The sequence below is a fragment of the Rhincodon typus genome, chromosome 21 (genome assembly GCF_021869965.1).
Source record: "Rhincodon typus isolate 14 chromosome 21, sRhiTyp1.1, whole genome shotgun sequence".
Lineage (NCBI taxonomy): Eukaryota > Metazoa > Chordata > Chondrichthyes > Orectolobiformes > Rhincodontidae > Rhincodon > Rhincodon typus.
In genome coordinates, this window is record NC_063352.1 from 49,581,767 (window position 1) to 49,601,661 (window position 19,895).

The 19,895-nt window shown below is 42.2% G+C and overlaps 1 protein-coding gene across 1 annotated transcript; it reads left to right on the plus strand.

Annotated features, from left to right (window-relative positions):
• The first annotated feature begins 1,485 nt into the window (after positions 1–1,485).
• LOC109934073 (QRFP-like peptide receptor) lies at positions 1,486–2,826 on the plus strand. The gene has a single exon (XM_020532895.1). The coding sequence runs from the start codon at positions 1,486–1,488 to the stop codon at positions 2,824–2,826; it is 1,341 nt and encodes a 446-aa protein (XP_020388484.1).
• Positions 2,827–19,895: the final 17,069 nt, after the last annotated feature.

The window sequence follows — 19,895 nt, forward strand, 5'->3', positions numbered from 1 at the left end:
TCTGTATGGAGTTTGCACATTGTCCCCACATCTGTGTGGGTTTCCTCCATGTGCTCCAATTTCCTCCCATAGTCCAAAGATGTGCAGCTAATGTGGGTTGGCCATGCTAAATTGCCCATGGTCTCTAGGGATGTGCAGGCTGGGGGGGTTAGTCACGGGGAATGCAGGATTAGAGGGTAGGGTCTGGATGGGATGCTCTTCAGAGGGTTGGTATGGACTGAATGACCTGCTTTCACACAATAGGGGTTTTATGGTAAATACTGGTCAGGACTGTGTGGGGGTTTTCCCCCAATGCTGACCAGGTCCCACCTGAACACCTCTGACAGTGCAGCCTTGAAATCGCATTAGATTGGAGGCTGAGCTAGGAGCTCAGTGTTTCATGGTGTATCTCTCTCTCTGCAGAGTGGAGTTTGACGACATGAAGTTTTGGCTGAGAGACAAAGGCACACTCCACTGAGACCACGGCTGAGAGTTTCAACCTATTATCAAACAGGAACTCGGCCCCTTTAGTACTCTGCAGAAACAGTGACAGCGGCTAGAAGACAGAGCAGTTCATATGAAAGCACTGAGCAAGAGGCGAGTCAGTTACCTGCAGCTCCCAGCTCCAATAGCAAGGAATGTCAACTGTATAAAGTTCCTCCTGCCACCATTCCCGCTTGGGGATTATGGTTTCTGAGGGATTCGAGCCGCAGTGTTTGGTCTTATCTGATCCCTGAGGCTGCGGGAGTCTCTCTCCTTCTACCCCTGGTTAAGGCAAGGCATTGGAAGTAAAAAGATAACCCTTTGAGTGAACATGAGGCTCATTGCAAATTTGGGGAAACGAATGATCACCAAAGAAAGGGTCGGAACAGCAGGAGCATCGGATTGAATGCAAACAGCGAGGCAAGAGTCAGAGAAAACTCGCGGGAGACAGAGAGATGCGAAAATGAACTGAACTGACGCCAGGAATGAGACGTCTCAGGCAAGAAGGATCAAACTACAAAGGAGAGAGAGAGAGAGACAGCATACCATAGAATAAAACTCCAGGAGAGAGAAGAGCACACAAGACGTAAAGACAGCGTGCAAAGAAGTGATGGGGATACACTACCAGACAGGAATAAATAGTCAAATGTTAACTGGATGAAAGCCCAGGGGAAAGTGGGGATCCAGAATAGAGATAGAAGCAGGAAAAATGGTTCCGGTGCTCCCTCTCTATCTCTATTAGAAAGCAGCGTTACGCCAATGAGCCATCCAGTGCTGTAGATGTGAAATTCAGAGGCAGCGGTGAGGGATGTCTGCTCAGTGGATCTCTGTCTCTACAGCGCACAGAGTGTGCACTATCGCTGTCCTTTCAGCACCAGCCCTGAACTCCAGACTGTGAGAGTAGCGGCGGACGGCTACAAGCGTCAGGGACTGAAAATGATTCCTCGAAGCTTGCAGGAGAGTTCACAGCACCTTCTACCCTAACCGTGCTGCTGTGGACGAGCGGAACTTGCCTCTCCAACAATGCTGAAGAGAATGAACTCCTCACTCGGCAGCCCCTACTCTAGCTTGCCTTTGGTTGGACATTTCACAGGACACAACGTTTCCCTGTACCTCCCGGACACTTCCATGCATAATGACCTGGGGGATATTCTGTTAACTATTCGGGAGCCTCCCACTATCGCCCTGACGGTGATGTACACCATTTCTTTCGCGGTTGGCTTGGTTGGGAACATAATGTCGATCAAAGTGCTGACCAACAAACGGAATAACAGGATGTCTGGGGTCAGTGCCACTCGCAGTTTGCTCATCAACCTGGCAGTCTGTGACCTGATGGTGGTCTGTGTGTGTATGCCCACCACCCTGGGCTACCAGATCTACAAAGCATGGATTTATGGTGATTTCATGTGCAGGGCAGCTCCCTTCACACAGGCTGTGTCAGTGTCAGCCAGTGTCCTCAGCATCACTGTTATCAGTGTTCACAGGTACTATAACGTCCACGATCCTTTCAATGCCAGGTCATTCTTTACCTGGAGAAAAATCTTTTGGACTATTTTTGTGGTGTGGTTATTGTCGTCTGGAATCTGCCTGCCTCTTATATTTACAAACAAGTTGGAGGTGATTGACCCTACATTTGGTGTTCCTTTCTGCAGTGAGGTCTGGTCCCAAGTCAGGCTGAAGCAAGCCTACAACTTCCTCCTGTTCTGTGCTCTCTATGGTTTGCCTGTGCTGTTTAATTTAGTGATCTGCTTTCTCACTTGGCACAGACTGTGGAGCACATCTAGTCACTTCAAAGACTGCGACTCCAGGAGTCAATCCCTTCCAGCCTCAAGGTTGAAAATTCGCAAAAAGATTGCCAAAATGGTGGTGGCTTTGGTGATTCTATTTGCCATTTCATGGTTACCTGTCTATGTGGTGGATATCTGGCTAGATTTCAACACTGAAGATGTTTCGCGGAGTGATGACACATCTTCAGAGTGGATCATGCATTTTAGACCATTTGCTCAATGGCTTGGTCTCACCAATTCTTCCCTCAATCCAATCTGTTATTGCTTTGTTGGAGACCTGTACAGGTCAGCAAAGGAAATAAAGAACAAATACAGACGGACACTAGTTTCTCTCTTTAACTATTCCTTGTCTGAAGGTTCCACAAGATCATCCATACCCAAAATTCTTTCCTACAAAGAATCTTGTCAGAAATCAACAAAGGAATTCAACTTCATCGAGTCGAAGGAAGAGAAATGTAAGGATTTTTGTTCCCCTTCTGGGATTTGTGAAACATCATTGACTACCTGCCACCCTGTTCCAAAACCTGTTCTTGTAACTGGTGAAGAGAAGACGAGAAACAACAAAAGCCCTATATAGTACTTGCAGAAGCTTGTTACTGTTGAGTTCACACTTTGTCACTGATTAATCCATCATTATCATTTCCAGTCCCTGAAACCGACCAAGGTGAGAATTTAAGGCTTCATTTAGTATGCTGTCAGCCACTAATACGGATTATATCAAGCCAAAGATTGTGACTTGTGTAAATTCATCATTCACATCTTGGTCAGCCCAAGATCTTCCATAATTAAAAGTACAAATTCCTTATATATCCTATCGTATACATTATTTTTCTTGCTGAATTTCTGGTCCATGTTTGTTTAAGTGCTGACATTCCTCCAGTCCCTCTCCTAACTGGTGATTATTCCTGTATCAATTTAGAAAGTGCGTTATCCAATCATTGGAGCAATGCAATCAAGCCCAATATTATGCTTGCCTGACATACACACTTACTGTCATGACAGACTGCGGAGAAACCATGAGTGGGCAGAATACCTAATACTTTCTTTCTCCCCATCCCTCCAATATGCCAACTGCAACTACTTTCATCAAAGTGAGCCCAGAATCTTGTGGCCTTCACTTAATGTCACAAGTATATATTTTTAATAACGGCACATCATATTGAGATCTCAACAACATAGCATGTCAAATAAATATTAACAGGCAGTTAAATCCATTGTGATTTTTATCTTGTTATCTTCATTAACAATGTTCATGTTTAATCTTATTTTGAAACTGAATGCTTTCTGATGCATCACTTACCTGACTGATCTGACAGCGTTGGCTGAGAACAGAGTTTTAGCTGTTGTCAATGTGCTAAGTATCCTCTCAAAAAATATTATAACCCATAGTCTATTTTATTTGACCCCCTCCTCTTGTGGAGATTTTTACTGGGATTTGTCACACGCAGATCAATATACCTGTGTGTATGTGTGTGGACACTGAATGGTGTTGGTTTAGAAAGACTGGGATCCATTAAATAATCCAAATTCTAATTTCCTTCAAACTCCACGTAAATTTCAGCAGTTGGAATTGGACAGTCTTCAGGAGTTGGGGAATCTTGGATGAATTTTCCAGCTGTTACGTAGAAATACTCGGACATTCCTTGCTACTACTGCCACTGTGGAGGACACTAGCTAATTCAATACTAACTGTAAATTCAGCAGGCACCTTCTGGCCTAATGCCTCTACCTATTGAAAATACCCCTTTAGAGAATGAAGAGAGGGCCATATTTCTATCTTCAGAATCTCAGTGGTAATTTGGCAGAACAGATTAACCCTAGATCTTGGAGAACATATTTGATTTGCATTCCATTCTCAATAGGTGGTAATACTACACTGGCAAATTATACTGTGTGGGGGTGGACATCAAAATTACACCTGACCCCCACCCCAGTTGTACACTAGTTAGGTAATTAGGCATGTCACACTTCAGATGAGCTACAGTGATCAGTGACAGTTTTCATGTTAGTCCTCCACAGCAGAAGCAGATCCACACCAAAAACATAGTATATGATATGCATATACACAAAGTGTATGACACATATATACACATTGTTCAAAACACATTAGTGTATGACACATAGTATATGATAAATATACGCAGTGAGCAGGGAATTGCACAAAATAATGAAAACTCTGAAATAATCAAGATAACATATAGAGAAACACAGTGGCTCAGTGGTCAGATCTGCTACCTCTCAGCTCTGGGGACCTAGGTTCAATACCACCCTTGGGTGACTGTCTATGTGCAGAGTTTGCACGTTCTCCCTGTGTCTGCGTGGGTTTCCTCCAGGTGCTCCGGTTTCCTTCCACAGTCCAAACATGTGTAGGTTACCTGGATTGGCCATGTTAAATTGCAAATGTGTAGGCTATGTGTGTTAGCCATGAGAAATACAGGGTTACAGGGATGGGGTGTATCTGGGTGGCATGCTGTTCAGAGGGTTGGTTTGGACTCGAAGAGCTGAATGGCCTGCTTCCACACTTTAGGGATTCTATGAAAATCACATAAGTGCAAAGAAGTGAAAGGGAAGAAAAGAGTTAAATACTGCAAAAAGATAAAGACACATAGACCAGGTAGAGAGAAATATACATGCCTGATAGGGACACACACACACATGTCTGGTAGAGGAAAACAAGAGAATGAGAGACCCACACCAGATGCACAGGCGACTAACACATAAAGAGAGAGCGAGAGAGATACATACCAGCCATAAGTACACACCAGATGGAGAAAGAGACCGTAACTCTAAACCTAACACACCAAAATAGTCACACACACACACACACACACACACATACACACACACACAGTTAGAGAAGGAGAGAGATATGATGTAGAGAAATATATGCACAGGATGGAGATTGACACACCCCTGGAATATAGAGAGAGATACACACACAGTACATAGTATAATGAGAGATGATTTATGTCCATGAGAAACTTGTTTGGTGATACTACCAAAAGAACCAAGTATAGCCATTATCTTTAACCTTACTATAGTTTTGAAAAGAAAATATAAAACAGTTTCCTAACCACTCTCAACCAACTTTGATGTTTTTGTTGATCCTACATCTCTGACTTGCCCCGACAGGAGTATCCCATACCTACGCTAACATGAATACGAGCTACTTGATTTTCAGGATAATATTTTAACCCTACAGATCTGAAAGAAAATTGACTAACAGCAGTTTCTTGAGAATATTTACAATATCTAACAAATGGTTGCAATGGCAGTAAAAAAATTGCATATGAAGACTAAATGAACAAAACTATCATTTTGCATTTTCCTGGGCCTAGTCAGTGTTTCATGAATAAGTCTGATAGGAAAGAAAGCAATCATGATAATAAATGACTTGTCAGCTCAGCCATAAACTTAATGTGGACTGAGCCCTTGAGGGCACTTTTGGTTTCATATGTCTTGGTCAACGCTCCAATCTTAAAATCAAATGAGTGATAAATTTGGACAGTTGTTGAGCAATCTGCAGTTGAATTGTACAACTATGCTGATGCAATGTTCAGCGTTGATGCAAGATTCCACAAGACAAAGTAAAAATACAGCTCCTCGTACAAGTGGGAAAGCTAGCCTCTGGAAGTTGCGACGTTTTTAAGTGATCCCAGGTTCTGCTTCTTCTATTTCTGTAAAAAGGAAATTCATTCTTTTCACAGCCATCTGGGGAAGCAGATTCAACTAGAGCAATGGGACCCTGATTTGAAAACTTCTCCATTATCAAGAAAAGCAGCCTGCCTGAAAAGTAGGAACATAATTGCAGTTGTAGCTGCTTGGCTTAGCTCTTAGCCTACGAGAATGTTGTGCAAAGCATTTTTGTTGCACAACAGTAATTAAACACAGATTCAGCACTTAAAACTAATCAGCTCATTTGATTTTAATAACAGATACACACAAGTAAGTGACACAATTTTCATTTATAATTGAATTCCATTTCACAAACTGTGGTGTTTTATTAATTTCATTGCACAAATAATGATGTGACATTGTCAACAGTGTACTGTAAAATTAACCAATTCAGAACAATGCAGTTTCAAAGTTCGTACAGCCACTCCATTCAACTTTTGGTATTAAATAAGCTTTACCTATAATTTCTTCTCCGTTATTTGGAAGCTCTGCTGGAGGTGTCATGTCATATATAAAACAGAAAGAAGTTATTTTGTTCATATATTTCTGCTTAAATTAAAAATCAGTAAATTTAATCCCAAGGAAACAAATTGCAAAGTTGTTATTTTGCTATCTTTGATCAGGTCTGAAATAATGTAAATGAAGACACAGATACAATGAGACACAGGGATACACACTTATCTGGGACAGTAAGCTGAATACTTTTTCACTGCCAGATTAGCCTGGTTAAACAGAAACACCATAAATGTTGACTATATTTCAACTCATTGTCAACCACAATTCAGCATTGAATGACCAGGTGAATATTTATGCATCCACGTACCCATTGATAAAATGCAGTGCCAACCCTTTGTCAGATCTGTAATCATATCACTGATTGTATCAGCAAGATTATAAGTGCTGTAGTATTTAGCAGCAGTTCAATGGCATAGCTTCAATCTAAACAGAGGTGGTTTAAGTGAATTAATGGAAATATTGCTACCTTCCAATAATTTATGTCAAGGGAAGTTCATGGATACTGCAGATATCTGTGATTTTGAGAATTTGTATAACTGTGGTGAAACTAATTCCCTGGCAGAGTTAGTCAGGTGGTGCTACATTTGGAGAAATGAGGGTGCACAATGTAAGCAGTGAAAATGATGGACAAAATCGTCCTGGTTCCATTTTCAAGGTGCCACTGTGGGACTGGGAGGAAATTTTGAAATTAGAATGATGTACCAAGCAATGGATGACCCCTGTGCCATCTCCTCATCCAAAATACCCCCACCCCCAAACCCATTCTGTAGAGGGGTTTCTCCCCCAATGGGTGGGCACTTGTACCTATAAGTCTTTGTGAAAAACGGAAACATTACGAAGACCCCTTCCAAGGCTGATGCCTCTGACTAGATCTGAAGAATCAGGCACTTGATGCAGGGAGTGTGTTTTTTCCTGGTTGGAGATCACTGTCTCAGGATATGAGGTAGACCATTGAGGACTGAGACAAGGAAAGATTTCAAAGGATGGTGAACCTGTGGAATTGTCCACCGTAGAGGGCTATGGAGGCCAAAACACTGAACATATTCAAGAAACCAACAAATACATTTTTAGATTTTAAAGGCATCAAGGGTTTTGGGGAGAAAACAGGATTTTGAAATTGAGATAGAGGATCAGCCATGATTATATTGAATGGTGGAGTAGGGTTGAAGGCTCACTCTTGGTTTAGTTTCTATGGTTCTACGAACCTGCCTTGATGGACCTTTTAACTGACCTCCTCTGGAATGATCTCACAGCAAAGACACTGCTTTCAGCTGTGGGGTTGAGATGTGGAATTTGTCCGACTCAATAAAGGGTCATCTGTGTGTGTATTTTTATAGCATCATATCCCAGACTCTGAGGTGACTGGGCCATGACCGAGTTTGGGAGTGACCTAATTGAGCTGGGATTGTTGCGTATTCCATTTCTGGCATTTGCAAATTGGCTGATCTCACCCTGTCGTGATGGCCATGACTGTAGGCTTGGGAAAGATCGGCAAGCTTCATTTATTTAACACTTTTGTCATTGAAAATATCCCAATGTACTTTATAAGAGGGTTATCAATTTAAAAAAAAAATCTGGGTTTGTGGGTTTCGATCAGTGTTTTGTAACTTCTGCTAGAAAATACATTTGTGGCCTTTGGTTAATGGTAAGGTAGATCCCATAATGCTCCTTGCCTGTGTTCACATGTAGCCAATGGGAGAAGGTCTTGGAGCGTGACTGTGGGTTTGTATTCCAGCAACAGCTGACCCTCCAGCTTCATAAAGGGGTTACTCATAAACGGGACATGATTCAAACCCCAATTCATCAATTCCCAGGTTACAGTCCATGGCACAGACAGGCCATTTAGGTGAAAATAGTTTCAGCTTATATCTATTGTGCATCTATAATTGGTGACTAAACAACTGAGGCTAGACATCACATGTGACTGGGTATTTTTACACTTAGATTAGGGAGGGGAGTGATGTGTATTGCCAACAACTACCAAGCTGCTTTAAAGTGAAGTAGTCACCAAAATTGTCTTTAAAAAAGTTGCAAATATTTACCAAGATAGATATGTCTAATCTAATTTTACTTAAACTTCTGGAATGAAAACTGTTGCAATAAAAAAACCATTGTCAGCTTGAACAAATAAATCATTTTATGATATTTGTCTATGTTATCTAGCAGTGTGTAAAAAATGGCACTATCAAAGGTATTAGCTACTAATGCTGGTTTGGATTTCTAAATGAAACTCAAGACAGATTTATATTGGGCTCTATCTATGATCGCAGCAGCAACAGTACAAACATTATCTGCACTAATATCCTCATCTAGTGCCCTAGGCTTTCCCAAAGTCTGTCAAATAGGTAATAGTTCAAACATTACCTTTACTTACGAATAATATTAGTTTCTTAACTAGGTAAAACTTTGGATGGCTGCTGTTTTTAAAGATATATCAATGTTTGTTTAAATTACATTAACTATTGCTTTTCAGTGGAATATATAACTATTGATACCTACTTGGGATCAGAGAATCATGCAAACAGTGATAATTGTAATTCACTGTTCTAATGGATAAAAATAGTTAACTCATGGGTACCATTGGTGCTATAAGCTACAAAGGCCTTGAGTGAAAAGACAGGAATAACATGAATGTTTTTATACCACAAGCTACGTTTGAAACTGCAACAGTTATTCTGGAATCTTGTTTACCCTGTGTGCTGTGCCATGTACATAGCTGTCTTGTTTACTGATTGACATTGCTAATTTTTCAGATTTAGGGATTAGTGTTAAAAATACAATGAACACTGTTCCTCTGTATCTGAATCTTAATACTCAAAATGGTCAGATGTAAGAAATAGTAAATAAATTACAGTGTGATTATTGAAGTATGGTTTGTTTCTGTTACAAATTTAAAACATTTCTTTCTCTCACCATTTCCAAATATTGTGTGTGCCTAAATTGATGGGTAATGTAACTCCTTGCACAACTTATATACACAAAATAGTGGTGTCATGCACAGCACTTGTTATGGCTCACATCTTGTCTGTAAGACTTCGTTTCATGTTCGCTCAGAGTGCTAAACCAATGTCATTGATACCTGAGTAATATCCTACACTTTCAATTTGAAAAAGTCATTTGACTTCCTGTTGGTTCCCATCAGATTTGTACAGATGAAGCCAGTCATTGTCAAAAAGATTTATTGTTATGTACCACTCAATGTCTGTAACTGCTGTGAAAATAAAGTGCCTGTGTTTAACTTGAAGTCCATTATTCCTTTCAGTTAATAAATAAATATAATATATAATAATTGTACAAACACAGATACATACAGCAGTTCAATTCAGGAAATAAATTTAATATCTTGTATGTATATTTGTTTATACAAACACATAAATTAGAAGGAAAATAGACCATTCAGCTGCTTGAGCCCGTTCTACCAATCAATTTGATCATGGCAGTCCTGAGTACTCCATATTTCCACCTACTCTTGCTTCAAGCCTTCACTTATCAAAAATCTATTTACCTCTGATATGAGGCAACATGCCAGACTTGTGTAAATAAAGACAGAGGACAACAATGTGAACAGCTCTGTCCTTCCAATTCAGACCGGGGATTGCTCCCTGAGCCAGGTTCACACTGAGGAAGAAGTTAAATATTAAATACTATGTGATGGAGTTGATAAGCAACCAACTTACTTGAACTCTATCTCACAACTGAAGTAGCAGAGTGAAATCCTTCTTGTGCACAGGGTTGTTTTTTAGCCACATTATACAGCAACTGCCTCATGTGACTGGAAAATCCATTTTGGTAGCAGGTAGTCAGTAACATCAGGAAGAGAATAGAGGAAGGAGATAGAATCCAGATATAAAGCAGTAATCCCTTAGAAAAATTTGCTTTCCATGAACTAATTAATGTTTATTAAAGCAACAGCAAAGCTTCTATCACTTGCACCTTAACCGAGATATTCCTGGTAAGATAACACACACACACACGCAACCATTCCATTGCTCATGTTAAATGCAATTCACAGGCACCATAAACATCTAGATAATTAATTCCTCCTTCCCTCCCAGAAGTAAATGGAAAACCATCTCTGATAAACCATATCTGATTGCATATAAAAACAGGGAAGCCTTCCCAATATGTTGTCTTTCTATGTTCCCAGATTTAAGAGAGACATCAGGCTATGTCCTACTGTAGCTCTAATGCTCTATTCCATACTTTGCAACTGTTTAAAAGGATGATTTGGGGGCCCCTGCTTATACAAGACAAACTCACATTTCCCTGCGGTCCTTGGTATAACATGCTCTTTGACCATCATATTGAAGTGGAGAACAAGAATAAGACAAAGTGTATGTTTTGTCCTTTTGCTGGTCTGTGTACTGTGTACAAGGCTATGTATTATCACCAAAATTATTCAATATGTATAGGGAATAAATATTCAAAAATTAGATACAGTCAGTCAGAACAGATAGTCTGAAATGTCATAAAACATTTAGGATCTAGATATGTAGAATGTGGAATTTAATATGAACACCAAAAGACAAAAAAGTAGCAAAAATTGAATTGAAGGATGTCATTCTGGAACATAGTAATGAGTTTGTTTCTTTAGGCTAAATAATGTGACACTGAAGTTAGCAGAAGGATACAGATAGTCAGAAATAACTCTGTGATGATAAAGGATGTGTTAACAAGAAAAACGCTCAAGCTTTTACCAAGGAGAAAACTCAAAAGATGTTACATTCTGTCCATTTTCCTAAATGCTTCAGAAAGCTGACAGTAAGCTGAGTAGCTAATGTTATTCCTCTGTTCAAGAAGGGAAATAGGGACAATCCAGGAAACTATAGACTAGTGAGTCTCGCATCAGCAGTTGCAAAGCTATTGGAGAGAATTCTTAGGGATGGGATTTATGCACATTTCAAAAAACATGGCCTAATTAGGGACAGTCAGAATGGCTTTGTGCAGGGCAGGTCATGTCTTACTAACTTGATTGAATTTTTCGAGGAGGCGATGAAGGTGATCGATGAGGGTAGAGCAGTGGATATTGTTTACATGGATTTTAGTAAGGTTTTCGACAAGGTTCCCCATGGAAGGCTCATCCAGAAGATTGGGATGCATGGGATTCAGGGTGACTTGGCCATGTGGATTCGGTATTGGCTTGCACATAGAAGGCAGAGAGTAGTGGTGGAAGGATGTTCTTCGGGCTGGAGGTCTGTGGCTAATGGTGTTCCGCAGGGATCAGTACTGGAACCTCTGCTGTTGTGATATAAATATAAATGACTTAGATGAAAATGTAGATGGGCAATAATTGATGCCTTCATTGCATGAATGAATATTTTTTTAAAGTAGACGGAAGTCCAGGCCGTTTGTCATGTTTAGACGTGTCACTGTATGACATCAATGTCACACCTATAGCATTAACTGGCAGCTTATGCCACAAGCTCACTGTATGTACTTCAATCAAATGGCCATGTCTAAAAGTCTAGGGGGAGGAGTTCCTTAGTGTAAACAAGGGGAGCTGTGGTCAGTTATGGGGTACCGGGCCATGGTCAGCCCTGTAGGTTCCAATCCAGGTATTAGCAGTAAATCAGATGAGGAGCTACACAGAACCTTGTCAGTCATCTGTCAGGCAAAATCAGAGTTTTTACAGGGGACAAGGAAGCCATTCAGCCTGTCATGTCTCCATCGGTTCTATTACCTTGCACCAGTCTCCTGTCTTTTCTATTCCAATTCCAATTTCTATTCCATTTCTATTCCAATAGCCACCCAACTCCCCTCTTGAATTTCACATTTGAACCTGTCCCCACCACACTGGTGAGTCATGGTCAGTCCTAGGGATCTGTTCCCTCTACGTCAAGGGTGGTGATGGGGTTATCATGGGCGTCTAAAAGTGTTTATGCTGGAAACACACTGTTTATTACCAAATGTAAACACAGCTTTTTGGTTAGTTCTTTCTTCATTTTTCCTGTTGTTTAATACGTGTTAATGTTACAAACTGTTGAAAGGCTTCACAATATCTAAAGTTCCTACATTCAAACATGGCATGACATTACACTCCGAAGTGAGCAGCTCTCCATCAGACAGGGCACTAACATCATGTGGCACGCAGGAATGGTAACCTATTGAGCTTCATCTTATAGTTGCAGCTAAAATGACAGTCAATCAGAGAGGGGATGATGTGACATGACAGTATGTTTACAAAGTTAAGATTCCATTGACAACAAAGTGTGCCACCTCTGTGCCCTCAGAGGATCTTCTTTTTCCTTTGCCACCCACTACATCTCAGTACAGTGCCAGGGTTCAGGGATGGGATGGAGGGAGGCTCTGGTGGAACTTTTTGGCCTTGAAGTTTCAGGGGCATGATCCCAGGGACAGTTGTGGAGAAGAGGGTTCAGACATGCTAAGAGCGCCCAGTAAAAATGCAGATTCACCCTCTTCACTCTGAGATTCTAATTGGTTCGAGGTCCCTGACAGAGAAGAGGTGGAGGGTATCCTTGAGCTTCTGGAGAGGAGAATTCCGGGGGACTGCATGTTGGTCCTCCTCTATCTGGGTGTCTTCTGACGCTTAGTGAGGAAGGTGCAGCTGGAATGATGTCAAGGTACCTCTCTCCCGTTGTGCCTCATCGTTGATGCTGAGCACCAGTAGCTAAAGTGATGGAGTACAGCTCTGTGTCTCTGGCAGTCACTGAGCATTCTGTTGGACCTGGCTCACCATAGGCAGCTGCCCTCGGAGACAGACGGACTCTCACATACTTGACCTGACATGGTGCTGATATGGCTCGTGGACTCTTCCGACCATGCGACCAATTTCCCTGAGTGTCTGACACAAACGTATTGCTTCTCCTGTGTCTGTTTCTATTAATAGGGTCCCCTCCCACCTGGAGTGGGACAGGTGCCTGGTCTCTGGCATTGATCTGGGTGCCAGCAATCTGGGACAGTTCTTCCTTGACCAGCTGTGGGGATGTGGCAGTTAGGTGTTCACAAGCACCCAGTTAACGTACCCACTGGGTATCTGAGGTAGTGGAGGGTGGAGGGATCAGCTGTGTAAGTAAGCAGCCTCTATCCTTTCCCACCAATGATTCCTTTTTTGAAGGAGGGTGAACTGATTGATGGTGGGCACTCCACCTCCCATCCTGACCCTCTATGTATTGTTATGGGCTATTGTCTCCTGCACTGACTCGAAGTGAGGGATTAAAAGAGGCTAGAAGAGCTGTTAGCGGTGTTGCTGGTGGCGATAGGTGTCTTGAGTGAGTGTATAGGAGGTGTGGAAGGCAGGAAGGGTGAGTAGTGAGGGTTGGGGGTTGGGTGAGTGTGAGTGACGGATGATGCTGTAGGTGATTGTGAGAGTGCAGGACCATGATCCTTGGTGAAGATGGGTGAAGTGAGAGACAGAGTGTGAGGGAGCAGGGAGAGGAAGCCTGTGTTTGTGTTTGTGTGTGTGTGTCTGTCCCTATTTCAGTTCAAAACTGTCCCTGCTTTGCCTAGCAATGTCGCCTTTGGTCTGAATCCTCTCTTTGTAGCTCCATCATCATCATAGAATCCTTACAGTATGGAATCAGGCCCTTTGGCCCAACAAGTCCACACCGACCCTCAGAGCATCCCACCCAGACCCATTCCCCCATAACTCACCTAATCTACATGTCCCCAAACACCACGGGCAATTTAGCATGGCCAATCCACCTTGCCTGCATATCTTTGGACTGTGGGAGGAAACTGGAGCACCCGGAGGAAACCCATGCAGACACAGGGAGAATGTGCAGACTCCACACAGACAGTCGCCCGAGGGTGGAATTCAACCTGGGTTCCTGGCGCTGTGAGGCAGCAGTGCTAACCACTGAGCCAACATGTTGCTCCATCCTCCTATCACCCAGTTTCGAGCTCATGATCTGACTGTTGGCTGCATTTTAATGAAAGTTCTCATACAAGGCATATCAAAAGACAAAGAAATGCCTTCCATGCTCAAAAGCATCAAAACTCCTTTGCAGCATAGGCCTGTGCTACAGACGACAAGTCAACTGAAGAGATATCTGCAATTATAAGAGCAAGATGCATGCTAAATAGTGTTGTCCAGAAAAGAAAATGTTAGCATTTTGATCTGTTAATCAGCTCTAAAAAGCTGCAGCAATCACTCTGTGAGGACAACGTGAGGGGCTGCAGAAAAAGAGGCCTATCCAGGTCTACTTGGCTGATGCACATCACAGAGCAGTTGCTGATGAGATCCAATGGACATGTGAGGATGCTCAGAGACAGGTGAGGGTGGCAATATAACCCTAGCAGAAGGAGCAGCAATCTTCATCAGGCCTCAGTCTGAACATGGTGCTCAGATTTGGTCTCCTCACATGATGGATGAATTGAGGTTTTGGAATAGGTACAGGAGCAATTTCCCTCTGACTGCTCTGTACAGGCATTAGAGTGGGTGGGAGCCAGCAATGGAATGATTTTAAATTGATTATATCAATGGACTTTTGGAATATTTTTGTTTTGTTAGACAATGGTGGTGATATGCAAAGATGAATAGTATGCCCAGAACAATCATGAAGCTTACATTTTGCTACAAACCAATCTTGAAAGGATATTCTTTAATCAGAGATTTAAAATAGGAGTGAGCATCAATTCATGGTCAATATTGATGACAGTATAAGGTAGGGGTGGAGGTTAGATAGACATTAGGTTTAGGGCAAAAGTTCGGCGCAACATCGTGGGCCGAAGGGCCTGTACTGTGCTGTACCGTTCTATGTTCTGTGTTCTAATATTGGGCTTTGTATGCTATTCTTGAGAAGTATTCATGATTCAGTTGCACATTTTTATCCAATATGATAACATTGCTGTCAAGCTCTCCTTTGCACATCCCGAAAGGTTTATCCTCTTCACTTTCTATATCACCACTTTATCCATACATTGCCTCTCCGAGCTTAATCACCATATAATCTCCTACTTGATCAACTTCTTTATCACAAATAATTTTTGGACTTTACAGCAAGAGATAGTTTAGCACCTCATTAAGTGCCATTCCATTGGCCCATACACCTGGCAGTCTGGTACTGGTCAATAGTTGAGAACTCACCTTTTTCTTTATTCATTCAAGGGATGTGGGTGGCACTGGTGGGCCAGCAGATGTTGCCCATCTACCCAACTGCTCATTGACTGAGAATCACTACAGTGTGGAAGCAGGTCATTTGGCCCATCGAGTCTGCACCAACCCTCTGACGAGCATCCCACCTAGACCCACCTCCTACCTCTTCTCAAGCAAACGGCCAGTGCTGTCCTTGACGGTATGGTGTTTCTTGAATTTTGTTGCATCTGCACTCATCCAGGCAAATGAGGGTAAATCGCACACATGACTTATGCATTGTGGATGGTGTTACAATCAGGTCCTGAGGAGTAAATAAATTCCTCCCTTTCTGCTCTCAAGCTTGGTATAGCAAAGTTTGGACTTTTAGAAAGGTATCCATTCTAATTCTTGACCATTTAACAACTGCGATGATACAAGGCAGGCAGATCTCGAGGTAATCAAAATGAAGGGGTTAATTTATTATAAACCTCACTTAAGCAAAGTATAAAACCTATTGAGGAGGTAAAAAAAACCCATTGTTATATTCTGCAATAGCATATAGACATACCCACTAGCATGCAGGCAAACCATTACCAGGTGAGAAGAAGGTGGAATTTAAAGCAAAAGTTACAGTCCTTACATGAAGGAATTCTACTTTGAAATGTTGGTCTTCAGGCTCTGGTGACACACTGAGCTGGTTCAATGGTTCTGCTAGATGTGGTTATACAGAATTGATTTCCACATTTTCAAAGATCTCAGTTTGCAGTTGGTCTTTTCTCAGGAACGAATGCTTTTTACAGGATAAGAACACAACTTCCAAAGGGAGAAAGAGAAATTTGTTTAATTCCTTTGCACATTTCTGTTGAACTTTAGGACTTTCAGGCTGGACGTCTTCGGTGACCTTTTTAAAATATCCTGGCTCATGCTTATTTGCTTTCTCTCAAAGCAAAGTTGGTCAATAAGATTGTAAATTAGGTTAATAGCCCATATCTTATACCATCATGACAGATGGTAGGCAGCGTTTGGGAGTCAAGAGACGAATTACTTGTCACTGAAGTCCCAGTTTATGACTTGCTGTTGTAGTCACCGTGATCCAGTTCAATTGCTGATCAATACTTACTCAAACTCAATGGTTCTGAAATCGTGGCAGTTTTGGAAAAGCTTCATGACTAAAACATAAAACCGTAAGACCATAAGGTATAGGATTAGAATTAGGCCATTCAGCCCATTGAATCTCTGTCAAATCGATCATAGCTGATACATTTCTTGAGCCCATTCTCCTGCCTTCTCTCCATAACCTTTGATCCCCTTACCAACCAAGAATGTATGCATCTCTGTCTTAAGTGCACTCAATGACTTGACCTCCACGGCCCTCTGTAGCAATGAGTTCCACAGATTTGCCACCCTCTGTTTGAAGCAATTCCACCTCATTTCAGTTCTAAAGGGTCATCCCTTCATTCTGAGGCTGTGCCCTTGGGTATTAGTCTCTCTTACTAATGGAAACGTCTTCTCCACCACCACTCTGTACAGGCCTCTCAGTTTTCTGTAAGTTTCAATCAGATGCCCCCACTCATCCTTCTAAACTCCATTGAGTACAGGCCCAGAGTCCTCAACGACTCCTCCTATGTCAAGCCCTTCTTCTCCAACAACCTCCTTTGGACCACCTCCAAAGGAACACATCCTTCAGGGTTTGAGTGAAGATTTGTAGCTCGGGTGCTGGTTGTAGATGTTGGTGTGTTCGCCAAGCTGGGAGGTTTGATAAAAGACGTTTCAGCCCCTTCTATTTTTTTAATTCAATACACACAGACAAGAAAAACCACACTTTCAGCTGGTACAACACTACTATCATAGGACAAGCCAAACAGAGGACAGCCAGGGAATTCTTGGAGGCTTGACTGCAATCCACGGACTCCATCAACAAACACATTGAATTAGATCCGATATATCAACCATTATAACACACAACCGGAACCGGTACCTACCGGAAGCAGCAAAAACCAGACCATATAAATTCAAACCGGCACATGTCAACAGCACTTCACAGGAGTCTCCACATCACTGAGGATGTCACTTTGCAAGGGGACGAAACATCTGCTATCAAACCTCCCAGCTCGGCGAACACACCAACATTTGCAACTCATCCTTCCTTATATATGGGGCCCTAAACTGCTCTCAATATTCCAAAAATTACAACAGAGTATCACTACATTAGGTGAATGGGCAAAGCTGTGGCAGATGGATTTTAATATAAGCAAGTGTGCGATTATCCATTTTGGACCAAGGATGGATGGAGCAGGGTATTTTTTAGAACGTAGAAAATTAAATACAATGGATATCCAATGAGGTTTGGGGGTTCAGGTGCATTGCTGTTTAAAATGTCATGAACATGTGCAGAAAGTAGTCAATAAGACTAATGGAATGCTAACGGAGGCCTTCATATCCAAAAGCCTGGAGTATAGGGATGCAGATGTTATGCTGCCATCACACAAAACCTTAGTTAGACCCTTTAAATTAGAGTACTGTGAGTAAATCAGGGCACCAGACCTCAGGAAAACTGTTTTAGCCCTGGAGGGAATTCAAAGCAACGACGATACCTGGATGTCAGGGGTTGTGTTATGAGGAGAGATTAGATAAATTAGGCCTTTATTCTCCAGAATTTAGAAGATTAAAGGGTAATCTAGTCGAGGACTTTAGGAATATAAACAGGGAAAGCCAGAGTAGATAAAAATAAATTATATCCATTGTTTGAAGATTGTAGAACCACAGCCATAGTCTAAGAATTAGGGCCAGGCCATTCAGAAGAGATGTTAGAAAGCACTTTCACACAAAAAGTACAGTGGATGTTTAAAACTCTCTTTATCAAATGGCGCTAGATGCTAATTCAATTGTTGAATTAAAATTTGAGGCAGACAATTGTTCTATTAAACAAAAGTGTCAAGGAATAAGGACCCAAGGCAGGCATATGGGGTTAGGCCACATATCAGCCATGATCTTATTGAATGGCAGTGCAGGCCCAAGAGGCTGAATGGCGTACTCCTGTTCCTATGTTCATGAAACCAGTCTAACCACAGCATTAAACAGCCTCAGCAATACATCCCGACTTTTGCATCCTAGCCTTCTTGAAATGAATGTAAACATTGTATTTGTCTTCTTAACTGCCGACTGAACCTGCATGCTAACCTTAAGAGAATCCTGAACTAGGACTCTTAAGTCCCTTTGTGCTTCAGATTTCTAAAGCCTTTTCCCATTGAGAAAACAGTCAATGCCTCTATTCTTCCTACCAAAGTGCATAATCTCATTCTTTCCCACATCATATTCCATCTGCCATTTCTTTGTACACAGTCCTAGCTTGTCCTTCTGCAGCCTCCTTGATTCCTCAACACTACCTGTCCCTCCACCAATCTTTCTACCACCTGCAAACATAGCAATAATGCCCTGAGTTCCTTCTTCGGTATCATCAAATCTATAACGTGAATAGTTGTGGTCCCAACACTGACCATTGCTGAAATCCACCAATCACCAGCTGTCATTCTGAAAATGACTCCTTTATCCCTACTTTCTGTCTTCCACCAGTCAACCAACCCTCTATCCATGCCAGTACCTTGCACCTAACTTGTACCTTCGTGTGGGAAGTGCACCCAGCTCCAGCTCCTCAAAGACCACGTTAGGGACCGGAGTTGGAGCTGGATGAACACAGGATCATTCGGGAGGCTGAGGTGGTGATAGAAATGAGCTACAGGGACATAGTTACCCCTAAGAACAAAGGCAGTTGGGTGACAGTAAGGAAAGGGAAGGGAAGGAAACAGTCAGTGCAGGGATCCCCTGTGTTCGTTCCCCTCAACAATAAGTATACTGTTTTGGATACTGTTGGGGGGGGACCTACCAGTGGTAAGCCACAGGGACCGAGTATCTGGTACAGGGTCTGACCCTGTGGCTCAGAAGGGAAGGGGGGAGAATAGGAGAGCAATTGTAGTGGGTGATTCAATAGTTAGAGGCTCAGACAGGCGGTTCTGCGAACGCAAACGAGACGAACGGATGGTATGTTGCCTCCCGGGTGCCAGAGTCCGTGACATCTCGGAACGTGTCTTAAAGATCCTTAAGGGGGAGGGTGAGCAACCAGCAGTCATGGTACACATCAGTACCAATGACATAGGTAGAAAAAGGTCTGAGAATGTGAAAAACGAATACAGGGAGTTAGGTTGGAATCTTAAGTCCAGGACAAACAGGGTAGTTCTCTCTGGATTACTACCAGTGCCACGTGATAACGAGGTAAGAAATAGGGAGAGAGCGCAGCTAAACACGTGGCTACAGGGCTGGTGTAGGAGGGAGGGCTTCCATTATGTGGATAATTGGAGCACATTCTGGGGAAGGTGGGGCCTGTACAGAAAGGACAGGTTGCACCTGAACCGGAAGGGCACAAA